The sequence below is a fragment of the Sphaerodactylus townsendi genome, linkage group LG02, assembly GCF_021028975.2.
Source record: "Sphaerodactylus townsendi isolate TG3544 linkage group LG02, MPM_Stown_v2.3, whole genome shotgun sequence".
NCBI lineage: Eukaryota > Metazoa > Chordata > Lepidosauria > Squamata > Sphaerodactylidae > Sphaerodactylus > Sphaerodactylus townsendi.
This window is the reverse complement of record NC_059426.1, coordinates 94,410,706-94,427,416: the sequence shown is the minus strand read 5'-3', so window position 1 is coordinate 94,427,416 and position 16,711 is coordinate 94,410,706. Positions and strand designations below refer to the sequence as shown.

The window sequence follows — 16,711 nt, the reverse complement described above, 5'->3', positions numbered from 1 at the left end:
TTTCCTCTAGAAAATAATACACCTTTAAATTTATTGATGCTGACGAAAAGCTGTTTGGCAAGACCAGCTTTTTCTCTGTTCCTGCTAAATGAAGGGGGGGAGGGGAATTAATAAATGGGTTCTTTATTTTCAGGACCCACAAAAAACCTGAAATGCTCACAGAAGTTCAAAATAACAGCAACCATGCCCTTCCCAAATCTGGATCCAAAATTAATCTGAAAATGTGATGCCCGCATCCCCTATTTGGAAGAGAATAGTCTAGAGCCATTAAATTCAGGCTACTGACACTTATGCAGTAGCTGCACTAAAAGTTCCACTACAGTACCAGCTACCACTTGGGGGGAAATGGAACATTGAATTTATATGTCATAGTGTTAAAAATTGGGGCAGAAGGATGATCAAATTTCAAAGTTACTTTTAGAAGAAAGGATTGTTTTATTATGGCCATTGTTTATTTTCTGATGAAAAAAGCCCCCAATTCCACAATCCATGGGGTGAAGGGGATGATCAGAACAGCCACTGTGGAGGAAGGGAATCTAACACTGGCTTTTTTGTGAGGGCTTTCAAAGTGCACAAACTTTCTGCTGGAACATTTTTTGTATTAATTTTTTTGTTTTTCTTTCATTGTCCCTTAAGTTGCTATGGTCATGAATAGGAGTATTATTCCTACTGCTGATAAGATTCCATATAGCAGAATATTTATAGAAAAGTGGCATTTCAGGAACTGTGCCCATAAGTCCCAGCAAAAGCAATGTGGTGAACAGGTTTAGTTAGAGGATTTCCTATTCAATTCCAAACCAGTGCTCTAAAATCTCAGAATAAGACAAATACATTGGTCTTGTATCATGTAAAATAATGAATATCCCACACTTTGTTGACATATAACAGAAGCAGAGAAGCTGTACTGGAGGATCAGAATTTGCTAATTTAGGAAAAGTTGCTGTCAATATCACTGACTTGTGCCCCATGTTTCTGAAGCATATTACCAGTAATAACTTGGGTTTGTTTGTTTGTTTTGGATTAGTGATGTTTAATCTCCTTTTGTGTTACAAATAAAGAAGGATGAGACACTATATTATGGAGCTCCTTTATTTGAAAGGAATGTTCTTCCATTTTAAACTACAAAACAGCTTCCATTTATTCTGCCATAAATAAAAACAAAGAATAAGGCAGGACAGACACTACATGAGCAAACTGAGAACAACGGTTTGTTTTCCAGAAGTGTGAATTTAAAATAGTTCACAATTATAAGCAATCCAGTTTTTAAAATAAAACTGTCAGAACCCCAACAAGAGTTCAAGTGGTAGATGGAGATACACTTGAAGAACAACCCAATGCAATTCAGACACTTTGTGTGGTTTGTGATCAAAAACCTAATTTTTGCCAGAACTCAGATTTGCTCATTCTATGACTCATCTGCCCTTTTCTTTTCTGATGAAGAACGAGCTGGTAAAAAAAGAGGCACCACAGTAACAAAACAACCTCAGTTGAAAGATGCATGTTAGAAATCGCAGTCCCTTTCAAATGTTTGATTTGTAGAAGGAAAAATTCTGTTAGAAGTCCTTTGCCTTTTACCATTGTCTCTGCAACTTGTCTTACCGAATCCGCTTTTGCTGTCGTGCTCTGTAAATGTCGTGAATGGGAGGAACCACTGATCCTTTCTCCTCTTCATCATCGGAATCTTCATTTGGTCTCTTGACAGCTTTATTGAGAAGGGTGTTATTTTCCAAAGGTCCATTCCCTTCCATTGATAGTTCAGGCAACCCCCCTGTAATAATCCTTATAGCTTCATCCACAGCTTGGGAAGGAGGGAAAAAAGTGATGTTATTAGTGTTGTGAGGAAATATTTTTTTCGCAATTATTGTGAAAATTGTTCCATCATTAGCAGCATTATACTTGTGAATTCCATTGTAAAAGATTCCATTTTAAAATATTGGGGAGACCACTAGAGAAGAATCTTTATTCTTGAATTCTGGAAAAAACATAGTTGGAAAAATAACACTGGGTTGGATCCATCCAGTGATCTAGTCACTTTTGCCTTCCCTAGCAGTGCCTTCTTACATGGGAAAGTTGATTCCTGGGATCATGGGGCACACATATTGGTGGGCTGTAGTGAGGAAGAGGAAGGGAAGAAATTCTTTTCAGCTCCACCCATGAAAAGGCAATTTTGCCCTATTATCCCTCCTCACTGCAACCCACCAACAATCCACATGGGTTGGGAATCAACTTAACTGCTAAATATGGCTGGTGGGGGAGTTTCTGCAGTTACTTGCAACAGCTTTATGATGGGTTGGGGGGGGGGGTTTGCCGGAGGATGCACCTCAGCAGCTTGAGGTGCATGTATCTACCCTTCAAGACATTAGGAAAAAGGCAGATTTCCTTGACAGAGTGGAACAGACAGTACTGGGTGAGGAACACACAGGGCATCTCTCCAAGGAAGGTAGCAGCTCTCAAACACTGGAGGTGGGCAGTTGGAGGAATGTCACACAAGAAGCTTAAAGCTACAAAATCGATTTGAAGTTCTCTCCCTTCTCAGTGAAGATAAGGAACACGCACAGGAGCAACAGAGTCAGACCTCAGAGAATGTGCAAGCGTTAGAAGTTTGAGCCCATAGAATGGCCCCCTGCAAAACCTCAGAGGAGACATGTAGTTGTGGTTGGGGACTTCCTGCTGAGGGATGACCTGACAAGATGTTGTGAGAGGTATGCTGTCTCCCTGGGACAAAAATCTGTGATGTCACTGAGAGGCTGACAAGACTTGTTAAGCCACTGACCATTACCCCTTCCTTTTGATCCAACTGGGAACAAACGACACAGCAAGATATAGCTTTCGGAACATCAGAAAGGATTTTGAGGCTTTGTAGTGGTTGTTTATAGCCATTTAATTTTTCTTTTTATTCCATGGAATTCTCCATTAACAGAACTTATAGAACAGTGGTTCTCAACCTTCCTAATGCCGCGACCCTTTAATACAGTTCCTCATGTTGTGATGATCCCCAACCCTAACATTTATCCATTTTACAGATGGAGAACACTGATGCAGAGAGTCTTAGGCGACCCCTGTGAAAGGGTCGTTCGACCCCCCCAAAGGGGTCGCGACCCACAGGTTGAGAACCACTGTTATAGAAGCTGCCTAACGTTCTACTCTTTCTGTCTTTAAAATAAAATTGTATTTTTTTCAGCACTAGTTTCTTTACACTAAAAGTGCCATAAGAATGCAGAAACAGTTTGCCTTCTGGTTCAAGAATTACGCATGCTGTTTGTGATTCCCAACACTGGAAATTCACATTCCACACTCAGAGCTGCAAGTGCAGCACCTAATACTGGTGCAGTATTATAATGCAGATGCTCCTGTCACCTGTCTACATGCAGTCCTCCTCCTTCCCCGTCAGATGGGACAGACAAGGGCTGCATTCAGCCCTCTCCATCCTTTCCCAGCAAATTATTGCTATAATTGTCATGTGATATCTGTAGCTCAGGATCTAAGATTCCACGAGAGCTTAAAAGGGCTTTTGTTCCTATAATACAACAAAACTTTGCAACATGCACAGGTGAGAAATTATGAGGATATGCCACATACTAAGTGGAAAATGCGGAGTCAGAAAATATGGTTGGTGAGTGGAATTACTTTTTAAAGAACTAATTATGTAGAATATGAGACAACTCATTTTAAACAGGAATCAATAGGCGAGAGAATATTGTAAATTAATGTCAACAGGGCGATTTGTGTAATATAATTCATAACAGGATGCTAAAGAAAGGGATAGGGATCAGGTACCCATTGTTATTCACATGACGATTGTCATGGCACCTGATTCTTCAAGTTTTTTATCGAGTAGTGAATTTACCACTACAGGCCTCCAGAGATCCACAATAATAATTAATGGGGGGAAAAGCAGCCACATATTACCAGTGTGATTGGACGTTAAAGGTAATTTGAGCTCCCCTAATAATCTTAGGGAAAACTGTACAATGACATCCTTGGCCTGCTTAATGAAGTCCTCCTTTCTCATATATTAGTTTTGTTTAAGAAAATCAGGGCAGATCCTATGTGCATAAGATGCAGTCTCAGTTCAGTTTCCTAGTCACACTACAGTCCTGGCTGTTATGGTGGACTGTTGAGTCACGTGATCATCAATGGACTTCATGAGAGGGGAAAAATGCAAAGATCTGAAAAACTGAAATCTAAATTCAGAAACAGCTCATATCTGAATACACTACGCAGTCTTGCATTTAAAAGTGCAGTGGGCAAGCCTGGTCATAGTCTGAAAATGCCAGTGGGATAGCTGAAATTAACTGGTTCTTTTAGTTTGAACTGGCATGTTTTTAATTTTTTGTTTTGCTGATAGAGTATTCACATACATGCATCTATGCCCTCATGATAGTGATCTTAGCACTGAACATCCGTTTGTCAATTACACAGACACCCACAATAGTTCAGAATTTCGGTGTAACAGTGCTGATGCCATGCTATGCTTAACTGGGAAAAATAACTTACTATCTGGCAGTTTGCATCTTCTAAAAATTTCCATGAGTTCATCCACTTGCACAAAAGGGCCCTGCAAAGGAAAACAACAGGTTGTTTCACAGAAAATGATTCTTCACAGTGGCTGAAATGAAAAATTTAATGCATCGAAGCAGGAAGCTGCCAGACTAAAAGGGCTCTGATAGGTTTTCCCAAAACATAATGACCAACCTGGAAACACAAAGGAGGTGGGAGAAGCTTCATCAGAACTACAGCAGCAGGAGGGACTGGGAAGACCCCGCCAGGGACTGGATGCAAACCTGGAGCTGGCAGGTAAAAAAACAATAATTGCTTCAGTCATACGGGGTCTAGTGTTGGAAAAGAAACAGCAAAATAACCACAGATAATTGCCAAGTAAGCAATGTCTTTGTATTTTAGGTGACTGGTTATTATAAAGCTCCATACAAGAATAAAACTGAATAAGATTTCAATTTAGGAAAGAGCTTAAGGTAACGTTAAAACTAGGCCTTAGAACTATTCAGACATTCAGTAAGACTTAAAAATTTTTGAGTACAGGTGTGTAATGATGAATTGTCAAAACAAAGTGAAGACCAGTCTGAGTAAGGTAGAAGACAAGTTCTTCTGTAACTTTGGCATAACTTAGAGATCAACATACGTGCTAAATGTCTTGGCTGAAATGGAATCATCTGCTGCGTATCTGGTTTTGGATATTCTGGTTTCCTGTCCACTTCATCTTTTAGCACAGGCACTATTGAAGGAGCCACAACAGGATCTGGAATCATAGTTGCTAGCTTTACACGAGACACATCCTGAAAATTCATCCAATGAGAAGAAGCGCAAATTAAATTTTCAGTTAGCAAAAGATGAATTAACTTGCCACTACTTCTCACATTAGCTCATTGTATCAAAGCCACAGACTACTGTCTCTGTTGCCTGCAGTAACAGGAGGATTCTTTTCCTCAAACAGTGCGAGCAAGAGAATGAGAGTTCAGCCTTTAAAAAATTATCATCTGTCTTTCTAACTAAAATAGTTTTTAAGGAGATCCATATTAAAAGTGTAGGCTAGGAAACTCCCTACTAAATCCAAGTTTACAGTACATATTCATTGGATTCTTACCTTCCCTGACTAACATAATTTTTGAGTTCTTCCAGCACACATTTTAATAAACTAGGGCTTCACATCCCTTGTTTGGTCACAAGATCGAACTCATTAGAACCAGTGTGAGTCTTATAATTGAGTTATCCTAATACTAAAGTAATCCTTTGGGCGTTTGTGTCTGCACTCTTTGCAAAAAGACTGCACTTTAATTTTTGGAGCTTCAACAGGCAACTTATTCCAGAACAGTTCTGGGAGGAGGAGAGAGCTAGGAGACCTTGGAATATGGGCTGCTGGCTGCTGGCTGTTGGTTTAGCACAAGTTTTAAATTAACTCATTGAAAATAATTAGTAATTACGAAGGACATGTACACAATGATGCAGGGCCATTGCATTTGTTCTTCTCACATACACTTAGAATATTCCCATCCTCTTACCTTGTAACCAAGAGCTTTGAGTTCACTAGCAGAGCAGGGATACAGATCCATGAACTTGTATCTGTCTACCAGCAGAGCAGTTTCTTTGCCCTCATACTCTTCTTTGAAGGCTGTGAATCTCCGTTTCTCTACTTTAAGTATACTAGCCAGGTCACCAATGTTACTTTCAAAAGCTAAAAATCGGGCCCAGATTTCTCTGCAGAGGAGAATAGAGAAAGCGAAAAAATGATCAAGTAGAAAGCAACAGAGAAAAGGAAAGAAGACAGAAAAACAGAGGGATTGTGGAAAACTATGCTCCTTATTGTCATACACCTACAACTGTGTTTGGAAACTGGTGGACCTCAAGCCAAAACTACTGCAAGCCTAAATAACCCACCTCTTTCCTTTCTTTCCACTGAGTTGATATTTCAGAATAGTCACTTTTATGGGAAAAGATTTAGGGAGGGGTTGGTAGTGTGATATGGGTATATCCACAACTTTTGGTAATCCACAATTAGTCCAGATCAGTTAAGAGGCAGAGAATCTAGCAGGCAGCTATGAATAGAATAGACAGAAGGCAAGGGAAGAAAATGCGTGTTCCACACTTACATTTGTATGTGAAAATGCTACACAGCATTTAACCTCATAGCACAGACCAATTTCTTTGTGTGTATTTAAAGTGCTGTCAAGTCACAGCCAATTTCACATGATTCTATAGGAGTTTCAAGGCAAATGGTTAAGCAGAGGTAATTTAAGCAGAGGTAATTAGCTTTAAAAGGGGCTTAGTTTTAAAAGGGGCTTGGATAGATTTATGGAGGAGAAGTCGATTTATAGCTACCAATCTTGATCCGCTTTGATCTGAGATTGCCAATGCCTTAACAGTCCAGGTGCTCAGGAGCAAAAGCCGCAGAAGGCCATTGCTCTCGCATCCTGCATGTGAGTTCCCAAAGGCACCTGGTGGGCCACTGCGAGTAGCAGAGAGCTGGACTAGATGGACTCTGGTCTGTTCCAGCTGGCTTGTTCTTATGTTCTTATGTCATTGACTTCCTCTGCAATGGTCTTGGTGCTTTCTCAGCCAAGCACTGACCCTGCTTAGCTTCTGAAATTTGATGAGATCAGGTTATAACTATACAATTCCACATCCCCAATGTCTTTATGTTAGGGCATCAAACACATTTAGTGTCCAAAGAATGAACTCCAAGAATAAACTGCAAAGAAAACTCACACAATCTACAGCTGCTCTTTATATAGGCCTCAAACTAGTATACATTGAAGTATCTCTGCAAGTTATCTATACTGTACAAGGAGTGTTCAAGCACAGCAAGACCAGATGGTTCAGAAGGCACTTTGGCAAGGCTTACCCAGATTTCTCAGGTGGGAGGCTCCCTGAGGTCAATACACGTTCAAATAGGACTCTTGTATTATTGTCCTCTAGTTAAAAGTAAAAAAGAGAAAAGAATATAAAAATAAGCTTCAAATCTGTTGTTTATTTTTTTAATGACAGAGATTACAAGGGAAAATAAAACAGCAATTTGAAGTAGCTTTGATTTCAGAGAAAATAATTTTAAAACCTCCTCCACAATTTCTGCCGATACCATGTTGTTGGTAGCTTCTTTTGTTTGAAAGATTCTTGGGTCAAACCTGTGTTTAAAGTTCTATGCCAACAAAATGCACCAGTTCAAGGCATGTTCAGGAAAAGGCTCTGGAGGTACCTATGGAAGTCTCACTTTTGTTTCCCAGGATAACAAATAGGTATTACAATTCAAACATTTTTTTAATGTACTAATTGCTTTTGTTCTTTTCTAAGCACTGAAGATGAAGTATAAAAGTAATTATCGATTGTCAACAGAAAAACTCCATTCTGATGAGTAGTCAGTCCATAACTGAGTTGTGAACTCTGTTCATTCTCAGATTATGTTCAGATGAATTTTATTTATGTTTATTTACTCAGATTCATCCAACTTGCATGAAACATTTGAACAGTAATACATTGCAGTGTATGTCAAGTATTCAAAGGGCTTCACACACATTCTTTGAGTAACCCTTACCACAACATTGTACAATAGGACCACTATTATTATCCCCACATAAAAGATGAGAGGAGGGCTAGGAGAATTGCCACTGCAACCCACTATTTGAATTTAAGACTGATGTGAGATTTGGGGTCTTTCCTGCACACATCTCACTTTTAGCCACACCACTTCTCTACATTTATCTATATACTTAAGATGCACCAATATTTTTCATTACACTACTGAAGCCAGATTTCCCAGTACCCTTTACACTATAAGTACACGGTCAGATGAAAAAACCAATAGGCAACCCATTTACTGTTAAGGTAATACGGCAGGTTACCCATGTAGTTATCAGTAGCAACTATAATCTGGATCTTTCGAGGATTCCAAATAGGCTTTGTATAAAAGAGCCTATTTCCTGGAGAAAAGAAAAACCTAGTAAAACTGGAACCAAAAGCCAATGGATTTAAGTCTGCCATTTCCCAAAACCTACCATTCAGATGAGAAAGGTAATCAATGTATGCCAAGACATACTCTGGAATGTCTCCATATTTCTTTAGCCCCAGCTCAAAGATTTTAAAGGCCACTGACTTGTCCTGAAAAATTTAAGATTTTATTAGTCGAAGAAAGATAAAGGCTGAAAGAAACATTTCATCCACTGAGTGTGATTACCTTACTGCAGTAATACTCCATCAGAGCAGCTGTAACATAGACATGATGGCGCGTCCGGACGTCCTCTCGTGCCTTCTTAAATATCATTCTACCCGATTTTATGCCTTCTGCTCGCCTTGCAAATTTCATGTACTGAATGTAAACCTGATACATACATGCAGAGGTGAGGATATTTTGGACATAATATTAAATATTCATAAGTTAAAACCACATTAAACACACAGTTGTATCCTACACACTGTGAATACAAGAAGCTTGCTGAGGCTTCTCCCACCAACTTGTTATAGTCCCCCCAAACCATCTACTGAGAGGCAGGAACTCCCTCCCAACAAAATTATGTTACTTCAGTCTTGAGAGCTTGAAGTAAGAAAAGGGAAATAAGTAGAAACTTTCTTCTTTCTTCTGCCAGCAAATAATAGGAACACACATACCTCCTTTTAGTTCCCCTCCCATTTTTAAGTTTTCCAATAGATACACTAGAGAAAAAGTGTATGAAATATTTTGACTTTTAGAGTAAGTGAAATGCTTCTGAAGGCGACATTTTTCACATTCAGAAGTGTATATCATGAAAAAGTATGAGGTCTTTTTCTGTTTTTCCAATGGAAAAATTGGGGAGGGGGGAAATCCATAGGGTTTTTTTTACTTCTGGAATGTGTGAAATGAAAGACAAGATTTTACTCAAAATGTGTAGATTGGTTTTTGTTGTACATAAGACAATCTACATCACTGGATGAAGACAGTTCCTATATATGGTAGATATACCCAGTATTTTCCTAGAACTGTGTTTTGTTTAAATATAATTTAGGCAACAATTAATATTGTTTGATATGTTCAGTGTTTCAGTATAAAATGTTCAGTGTTCAAATAATATTGCATAATACATTGTTCAGTGTTTTCATGGTTACATAATCAACATCCAACTATCTTGGTAGTCTTATTTATTATGGCTATATAAGAATGTTTGTGATCAAATAACACACTTTTCTTACTACAAAATTTGTTTTCTACCTTTAACTTCTATTTTTTCCCACCTTTCAGATGGCAACAACTACAGATACATGTACTATGATAGTCTAGGATGCAACTAGATTGGGGTCGGACGCCTTTTATTATGTATTATGGTTTTTTGCTGTTTTACGAGTTTTAAGCTATTTTATGGATTACTATTAATGTTTGTTACCGCTGTTTTAAAGATTTTAGTGACTTGTTTTACCATGTTTTATGCTGTACACCGCCCAGAGCCCCTAGAGGATGGGGCGGTATAAAAGTTTAATAAATAAATAAATAAAAATAAATAAAACTGTTTGTAACTACTCAACTATGGAATATACTTGCAATTTTTATTTATAGAAAATGAAGACATTTATAGATTTTAAATTCCATACATATGCCGAACAGTATACTTTTATATGTAAATTATGCATTTTTATTGTTAGTAAAATATTTATTTATTTATATTATAGTCTTCCTTCTCATTTGAACTCAAGGTGGATTACACAGAATGAGTAAATATAATCAATATTTAATAACAATGCAATTTAGAATCAACCAGAAATTAAAAAAAGAACTGAAGCAAAGCGTAAGAATTGACAAGACACATTAAATGATGCAAAAATATACAGTAGGATCCTAGTTTCAGCAAGCTATACACAGTAGCATCGACCACAGTCCCTAATAATTTATCCAAGTAACTTACAAGATGGTCTGCCTATAAACTTAGCCAATAAGCACCAGGTGAAATTCATAAGTCTTCTACATGATGATATGACGACAACTATTCCTATCTTTGGTAAGCTTATTTACAATATCTGAGGATTTTAACACTGAAGAAGCTGCTCTGCACTGCAAAATAGGCATAATATCTAGAATTCCTGTCTCTTGAGGAATCTGTTTTCATTCCACTGTGCAAATATCAAGACTTACTTGAGCATTTTGGTGATATAAATGAAGAGTTTGGATTTATAACCCTTTCTCTCCTGTAGGACACTCAAAGGGGCTTACAATCTCCTTTTCTTTCCCCACTCCCAACAAAGTGTGGCTAGGAGTGAGGGGGTTGTAAGGAGAGTATGAGGATGGGGATGGTTGGCAGGTTAGCATGGATTTAAAGGGGGAATCTGAGGTCCCCAGTTTAAACATTGAAAGTGATGATGTTTCAGGGTGGGGGATAATCCACCCCAAAAAGCTTCACTTGCAATGTTGTTTTAACTGGGGACCCCAGATTCTCCCTTTAAGGTAGATTTAAAAGAAGAATCTGGGCTCCCTAGTTTAAACACCATTAAAAGTGATGCTGTTTCGGGGTGGATTCCAGCATCACAGTGGCCATCCGTGGGGGGTGCCCCCCCCCCGCAAAACTCAGATTTTGCACCAGGCTCCATTTTCCCTAGCTACACCTTTGCCCAGAAGGGAGGGCAGTAGGGACTGCTGGCTGCGAGCCCAGCCGGTGGGGGGGGCAGGGTGGACGGGGCAGGGGAGTCTTTTATAAGCTACTTTTATAAGCACTGAGGCTTATAAGAGCTACTTTTATAAGCACTGAGGCTGGGGGCGGGGCTTGGGGAGGTGTGCCATGCCCCCAGGGGCTGGTGGGGGCGTGCCCCCCCGAATCCACCCCATTAAAAAATCTATACCTAGATTACTGGCTGGAGGCATAGGCAAGATGGAAGTTTTCTTACTTAAAATCAGCAAATTCTTGTCTTGCAGAAACTTAGATAAGGAGATGAGAACCAGGTGCAAGCAGTTCACACTATCAAGCTTAATCATCTCCAAGGACACTGGAGCTGCAAAAGTGCATTTCAACTAATGGCAGTCCAAGCTCAGCTAAAGGGATTGAGGTTTTTTTGAGGGGATTCGACCCAGCTGAGGAGAGTCTAGTCAGAGCAGCAAATTCCTCTGATCCAAACCAGTTCATAAAAGGTCTCAGAACCCAAAGGATTAAAATTTACAGAGGAGAAATGTTATTCCATAAATTACAGATAACATACTCCCAGAAATTGAGGACCTCATCTGACCTAGATTCACTTTACATGTGATTGTTAACTTTTGCCAGGTAACACTTTTTCATTGAAGGAATTACCATTGAAGGACTGCCAATATGATCCTTTGCTATCAATGAAATGGTTGTCTTGTATGGCACTATGCTATTATTTTTAAAGTAGAAGTTTATAAAAAGTTGGTATCTTTCCTAGAGATCTGCAAGTTATATAAACAGCAAAAATGTAATCTCTTATCTCTGCTGAAGAAAACAGCTGGAAAAATATACAAATAACTATGTAAAATGTGGACAGAAAACTATGTAAAATGTGGACTTCAGAAAACTAAAGAGTAAAAGATAAGCATAAAGGATTTTTAAGTGTGGCTTTCGATGTATCTATTATTTTCATAGGTTTTTAAACTAAGAGAATCAATGTGATAAAATTCATATTTTGATCCTTTCTCATTTCAAAGAGGTGAAACAATTAAGATTAAACTTACCAAAGTGGGATCGATATCTTCTATAGCCAGGAGCCGGTTATATATGCTGTGCACTTTTTCATATTTCATTCGACTCTGAAGAAATATAACATTAATTCAAGTTCATCTGTCTGGTCAAATGATAGAATTGTTTCCCTGGTTATACAGAAATTGAGATCTTTAAATGGAAAATTCCATTTTATTTATTTATTTATTTATTTATTTTATTGGACTTCTATACCGCCCATCCCCGAAGGGCTCTGGGCGGTGTACAATATATAAGAATACAATATAAAAGCAGGTAAACAATTAAGAGCAGCGATAAAAATTTACAAAACTGTAATTCTAATTATATAAAAGCTCAGTGGGTTAAAATGGCGTCCAGCATTCCAATAATAAAAATCCCTCCCCCCTCAGAAAGGGAGGCATGGTGAGTCTCAGTTGGTGACAGGAGGCCCAGGTGTCAGGGGCCAAGGAAGGGGGCACCATTAGCGGCTGGATCCTCCAAAGGCCCGGTGGAACAGCTCCGTCTTACAGGCCCTGTGGAATTACCCAAAGTCCCGCAGGGCCCGGACAGCTGGAGGGAGAGCATTCCACCAGGCTGGGGCCAGAGCCGTAAAGGCCCTGGCCCGTGTAGAGGCCAGCCGCATCACCGCGGGGCCAGGGACCACCAGTAGATTGGAAAATACTGGCTGAGACTGTACTGCCTGGGCTTACCTCTTCATAGTCTGCATATGCAAAATAAAGGAGCATGTTCTTTTTTAGTAAAGTGCTGATTGCTCTTTCATAAATATTTGCAGCTTCATCACTGAAAAGTTTGGCATTGTTCATGTCCTGAAATCATAAAATAATGAAAGGCTACTGACAAGGCTAAAAACAACTCACTCCTGTACTCAAAGATCTATTTTCTTACTTACACCTGCCAAGAACCCATCAACATGAGTCAGGGATCATATTAAAAGCATGCAATTTCAGGGCATATAATTGCAAAAGCCTAATATAATTCAGCAACATGGAAAGCTCAGAATATTTCAGTATTTTGGGGGCTGTTTAAGAAATCATCAGTTCACCATACATTTTTAAACACTTAATGTTATATTTTTGCGTACAATAACAAACACTTTTGACAGAATTAAAATATAACTGTTGCATAAAAAACGGAAATTAAACATACATATATGCAACTGCAGTAAAAAAATGACAAGTACTTTACCCCCTTCTCAGCTAGTAGCTTGCTGGATTGTTCAAGATACTGTGCAGCTTCATACCAGATATCTGGATGATGTCCCAGTACCAAGAGGCATTGCTCATATGCAAACATTACTGGAGAAAGCAATTGAGATAAGCAAATAAATATTCCTATCAGCAGGTACTTTATACATTGAGTTACCATTTTTAAACCAATTTAATTAAGAATTTACAGTGCAATTGTAAGAATGCTTCTGTGGAAGTAAGCACCAGTGTATACACCTAAGTAGGATTCTGAGTAGACAAGCTTAAGATTTTTCTGTTAGCCTCTTCAAAACTCACCTCATGGTATTCTTAAGACTTGATGTGCCTTCAAGTCACAACTGGTTCATGACAACCCCATACATGAGGTGTTCAAGGCAGGAGATGAGCAGAGGTGGTTTGCCATTTCCTTCTTCTGCATATCAACCCCAATTTTCCTTGGTGGTCTCCCATTCAAGTACTGTAAATAGCTGACCCTACTTAACTTCCAAGCCCTTCGGTCCATACTGGGTTAATCAGGTCCAAAAAAGCCAGCCTACTCTGTGTTCTATCAAGAACTCAGCAGTAACTCTGGGGAATTCTAAGGTCAGTCCCATATATCTGCTAATTATTTCCAATCCTTTTCAAATTAGAATGTCTTAACTAAATTTGGAAGGAAAGGCAGCATGATATAGTGTGATCTTGTCAGATCTCAAAATATAAGCAGGATGGAAGACCACCAAGAAAGACTTCACAGAGGAAGGAAATGACAAACTACCTCCGCTTCTCACTCGCCTTGAAAGTCCTTTGCCAGAGTTGCCATAAGTCAGTTCCAACTTGACAACATATACATACAAAACTAAATTTGGCTTTATTTAGGTTTGAAACTAGACTCCTGGGTAGCCAAAGTAGCAAAGTGAATTGATAACACAGAAAGCAACAATATTCTGTTTCTTCTAAACCAGAACCTCATAGATTGACTACTTTGAAAGTGATCACTGGATGTCATGATGGACAGTTAGGAATACAAATGTATATGCTATGTCATGATGGACAGTTAGGAATACAAATGTATATGCTAGCAGTCATCAGAGAAAAGTTAAGGGTACTTAAATCCATTGAAATAAACTGGACTTAAGCTCACAGCCCAGCACTCCATGTATGTATTATGTAATTTTGTATTCACAGCAGGACTCAACAGAGCTAAATTCTTTCTTAGCAGTATCCCTGACTGAAACTCAAGAAGCTCAAAAGGAATGCATATTTACCTCTTTTTGTTATGAGGGTTTGGTCTTCTGTACGTAAGGGATTGCTCTTTTCCCACTGTATATATTTCTTCCACATGTCTACCTGCTGAGCTTCTTGGGGAGTATTTTGTGGTGGAACAGAGGGAGCATTGCGGTCTAGACCTTTCATTACAGTTTCATATTCCTGCAGAAAAAAAAAGAAGAACTATTACTGCCTTTGTGGCAGAAAAGGGGGCTCATTTTTAAAAATTATGTTCCATTTAGATAATCTGCTGCACTTCAAGGTTTCAAACAAATCATGCTTATTTAAATCAAACAAAATGGCAGCACAAAGAATGAGACACTTTACCTTGGCCACACGCCTAGCATTCATATAATCTCTGCTGCGATCTTCGATCATTTTCTTAGCTAAGTGAACATTTATTCCCTATAAGAAAGAAAAAATATCAGTTAAGCCTGGACCAGGATCATCCTTTGACAGTCATTTCTCCCTTATCTCCAAATAAAAGGAAACACAACATTTTTGTTATTTACTGTCTTAGTCACTGTTTTTATCCCACTCTGTACACCAAAATCACTGATGAACAGTGCATATTAGGAACAGCAGAAAAGTCTACTTCCCTTTCTGAAAAGAAAGAAAACTGGATTATAGTGAGACTGTCTCCTCTCTCAGTTCAGTTCTGCATAGGGTTGCTAAAATGTTGCTAAATACATACAAATTATTCAAGATGGCGCCTGCAACGGACGCTCAGCAGCGGAGCTCCGTAAAAAACTGGATTTAAATCAAATTCTGCTCAACTTTTAGCCTGTAAGGGTACTCTGACCACTCTGACCACTCTGAGTGCGTTTGCCTTCTGGGAAAGAGAGACTGGACTCTGAATTTGTAAGATCAAAGACATAGACAACGGAACGGAATGAGGTACCTGGCCCTTCGCCTTTGCCTTCTCTATCTCTCCTCGGCTTTGACTCCTGGCGTGGTGCTCTCCGCAAGTAGTTTCCACTCCCGTGGCAGGTCAGTTCGCCGCGCCTGTTCCCCCGGACTTGGTGGGGGCCTTAATAGGCACCTCCGTTTCTATTGCTGCTCCCCCCGTCGTGCCTGCCTTTTCGGACTTGGCGGGCTGGTGTTTGGGGGTGGGGCCGACGGCCGTTTGTGCGGCTGGGAGCCGACGGCGGAAACTTTTTCCTATCGTTCTGGCGGAGACGCCGCTGGCCAGGGAGCCCGCATTGTGGCTGGAGGCTCGGCGTTTGGGGCCGGAGCGATCTGGTGGCTGTTCTATCAGGGGTTGGTGGCAGAAACCCCTTTCCACCTCCCAACGCGGATTTTATTAACTGGAGCGCTTGATGGGTTAACGCTGGAAACAGGGATGACGGCACTAAGACCTGCCACAAGAAGCGGAGACGCGGTCGGCCCGGTGGACGCCTCTGGTATTGCAGGGGCCGTGCCGACGACGCGATTGCTTGTTTTACGCTTCCGATCTCTGCAGCTTCCCCCGCTGCCTAGGAGACCTGCTTTGTCGCAGGATAGGCTGCCCTCATATTTCCGCGGCTCAAGGGGAGAGAGGAGCTCTGCATGGTGGAGCCAAGAGATCGGGATCGCCCTTGGCGTAGACGGAGCGCCTGGAGCCCATTTGAAAGACCATCTAAAGTAAGTACTGTTCATGCTTGTTCCGAGATGTGAGGGAGCATTGCAGGCACCTGATCTACATCATTGCTCTTTGCAACGGTGAGCCAGCCGTGAGGGGGCTGTGTAGATCACTGGCAGAGGGCACTTCCTCAGACGCAACGCTTCTAACTTCCAGGACTGATTGAGACTCGACTGGTGGTGGTGCAGCAGCCCCTCACCGTCGCCTGACCACAACTTCTCGATCTTCTTTGGCTTGGATATTATTGCACACGACCCATGTGGGTCTGGTGCGGTGAGCCCCTACTTCCACCGCTCCTGTATTGCTACAACTCTATCATTACCCCACAGATCTTAGGGGGTTCTAGGGAGTGCCATCATCCCATTAGAGAGCCGGGACTTGGGTAACAGTTATTGCCCTTGCCGCCGCCAGCTTTTAGTACCCTCCTCTTTGGGTCCTTGGCTCCCCATTCCTCTCAAACCTTAGCACTGATTGCGCATTGG

At 40.2% G+C, this 16,711-nt stretch overlaps 1 protein-coding gene across 1 annotated transcript in view; it reads right to left on the bottom strand.

The window, feature by feature from the left end:
• Positions 1–1,073: 1,073 nt before the first annotated feature.
• CSTF3 (cleavage stimulation factor subunit 3) overlaps positions 1,074–16,711 on the bottom strand; it is an 88,387-nt gene continuing 72,749 nt past the window's right edge. Inside the window, exons 9-21 of the mRNA XM_048485000.1 lie at positions 14,936–15,013; positions 14,608–14,770; positions 13,344–13,453; positions 12,848–12,964; positions 12,152–12,226; positions 8,684–8,827; positions 8,505–8,607; positions 7,358–7,427; positions 6,018–6,213; positions 5,141–5,294; positions 4,696–4,790; positions 4,498–4,558; positions 1,074–1,798 (exon numbers count right to left, since the gene is read on the bottom strand). Coding sequence (XP_048340957.1) covers positions 1,596–1,798; positions 4,498–4,558; positions 4,696–4,790; positions 5,141–5,294; positions 6,018–6,213; positions 7,358–7,427; positions 8,505–8,607; positions 8,684–8,827; positions 12,152–12,226; positions 12,848–12,964; positions 13,344–13,453; positions 14,608–14,770; positions 14,936–15,013 — 1,569 coding nt within the window. The 3' untranslated portion in view covers positions 1,074–1,595. The remainder of the gene's footprint in view (positions 1,799–4,497; positions 4,559–4,695; positions 4,791–5,140; positions 5,295–6,017; positions 6,214–7,357; positions 7,428–8,504; positions 8,608–8,683; positions 8,828–12,151; positions 12,227–12,847; positions 12,965–13,343; positions 13,454–14,607; positions 14,771–14,935; positions 15,014–16,711) is intronic.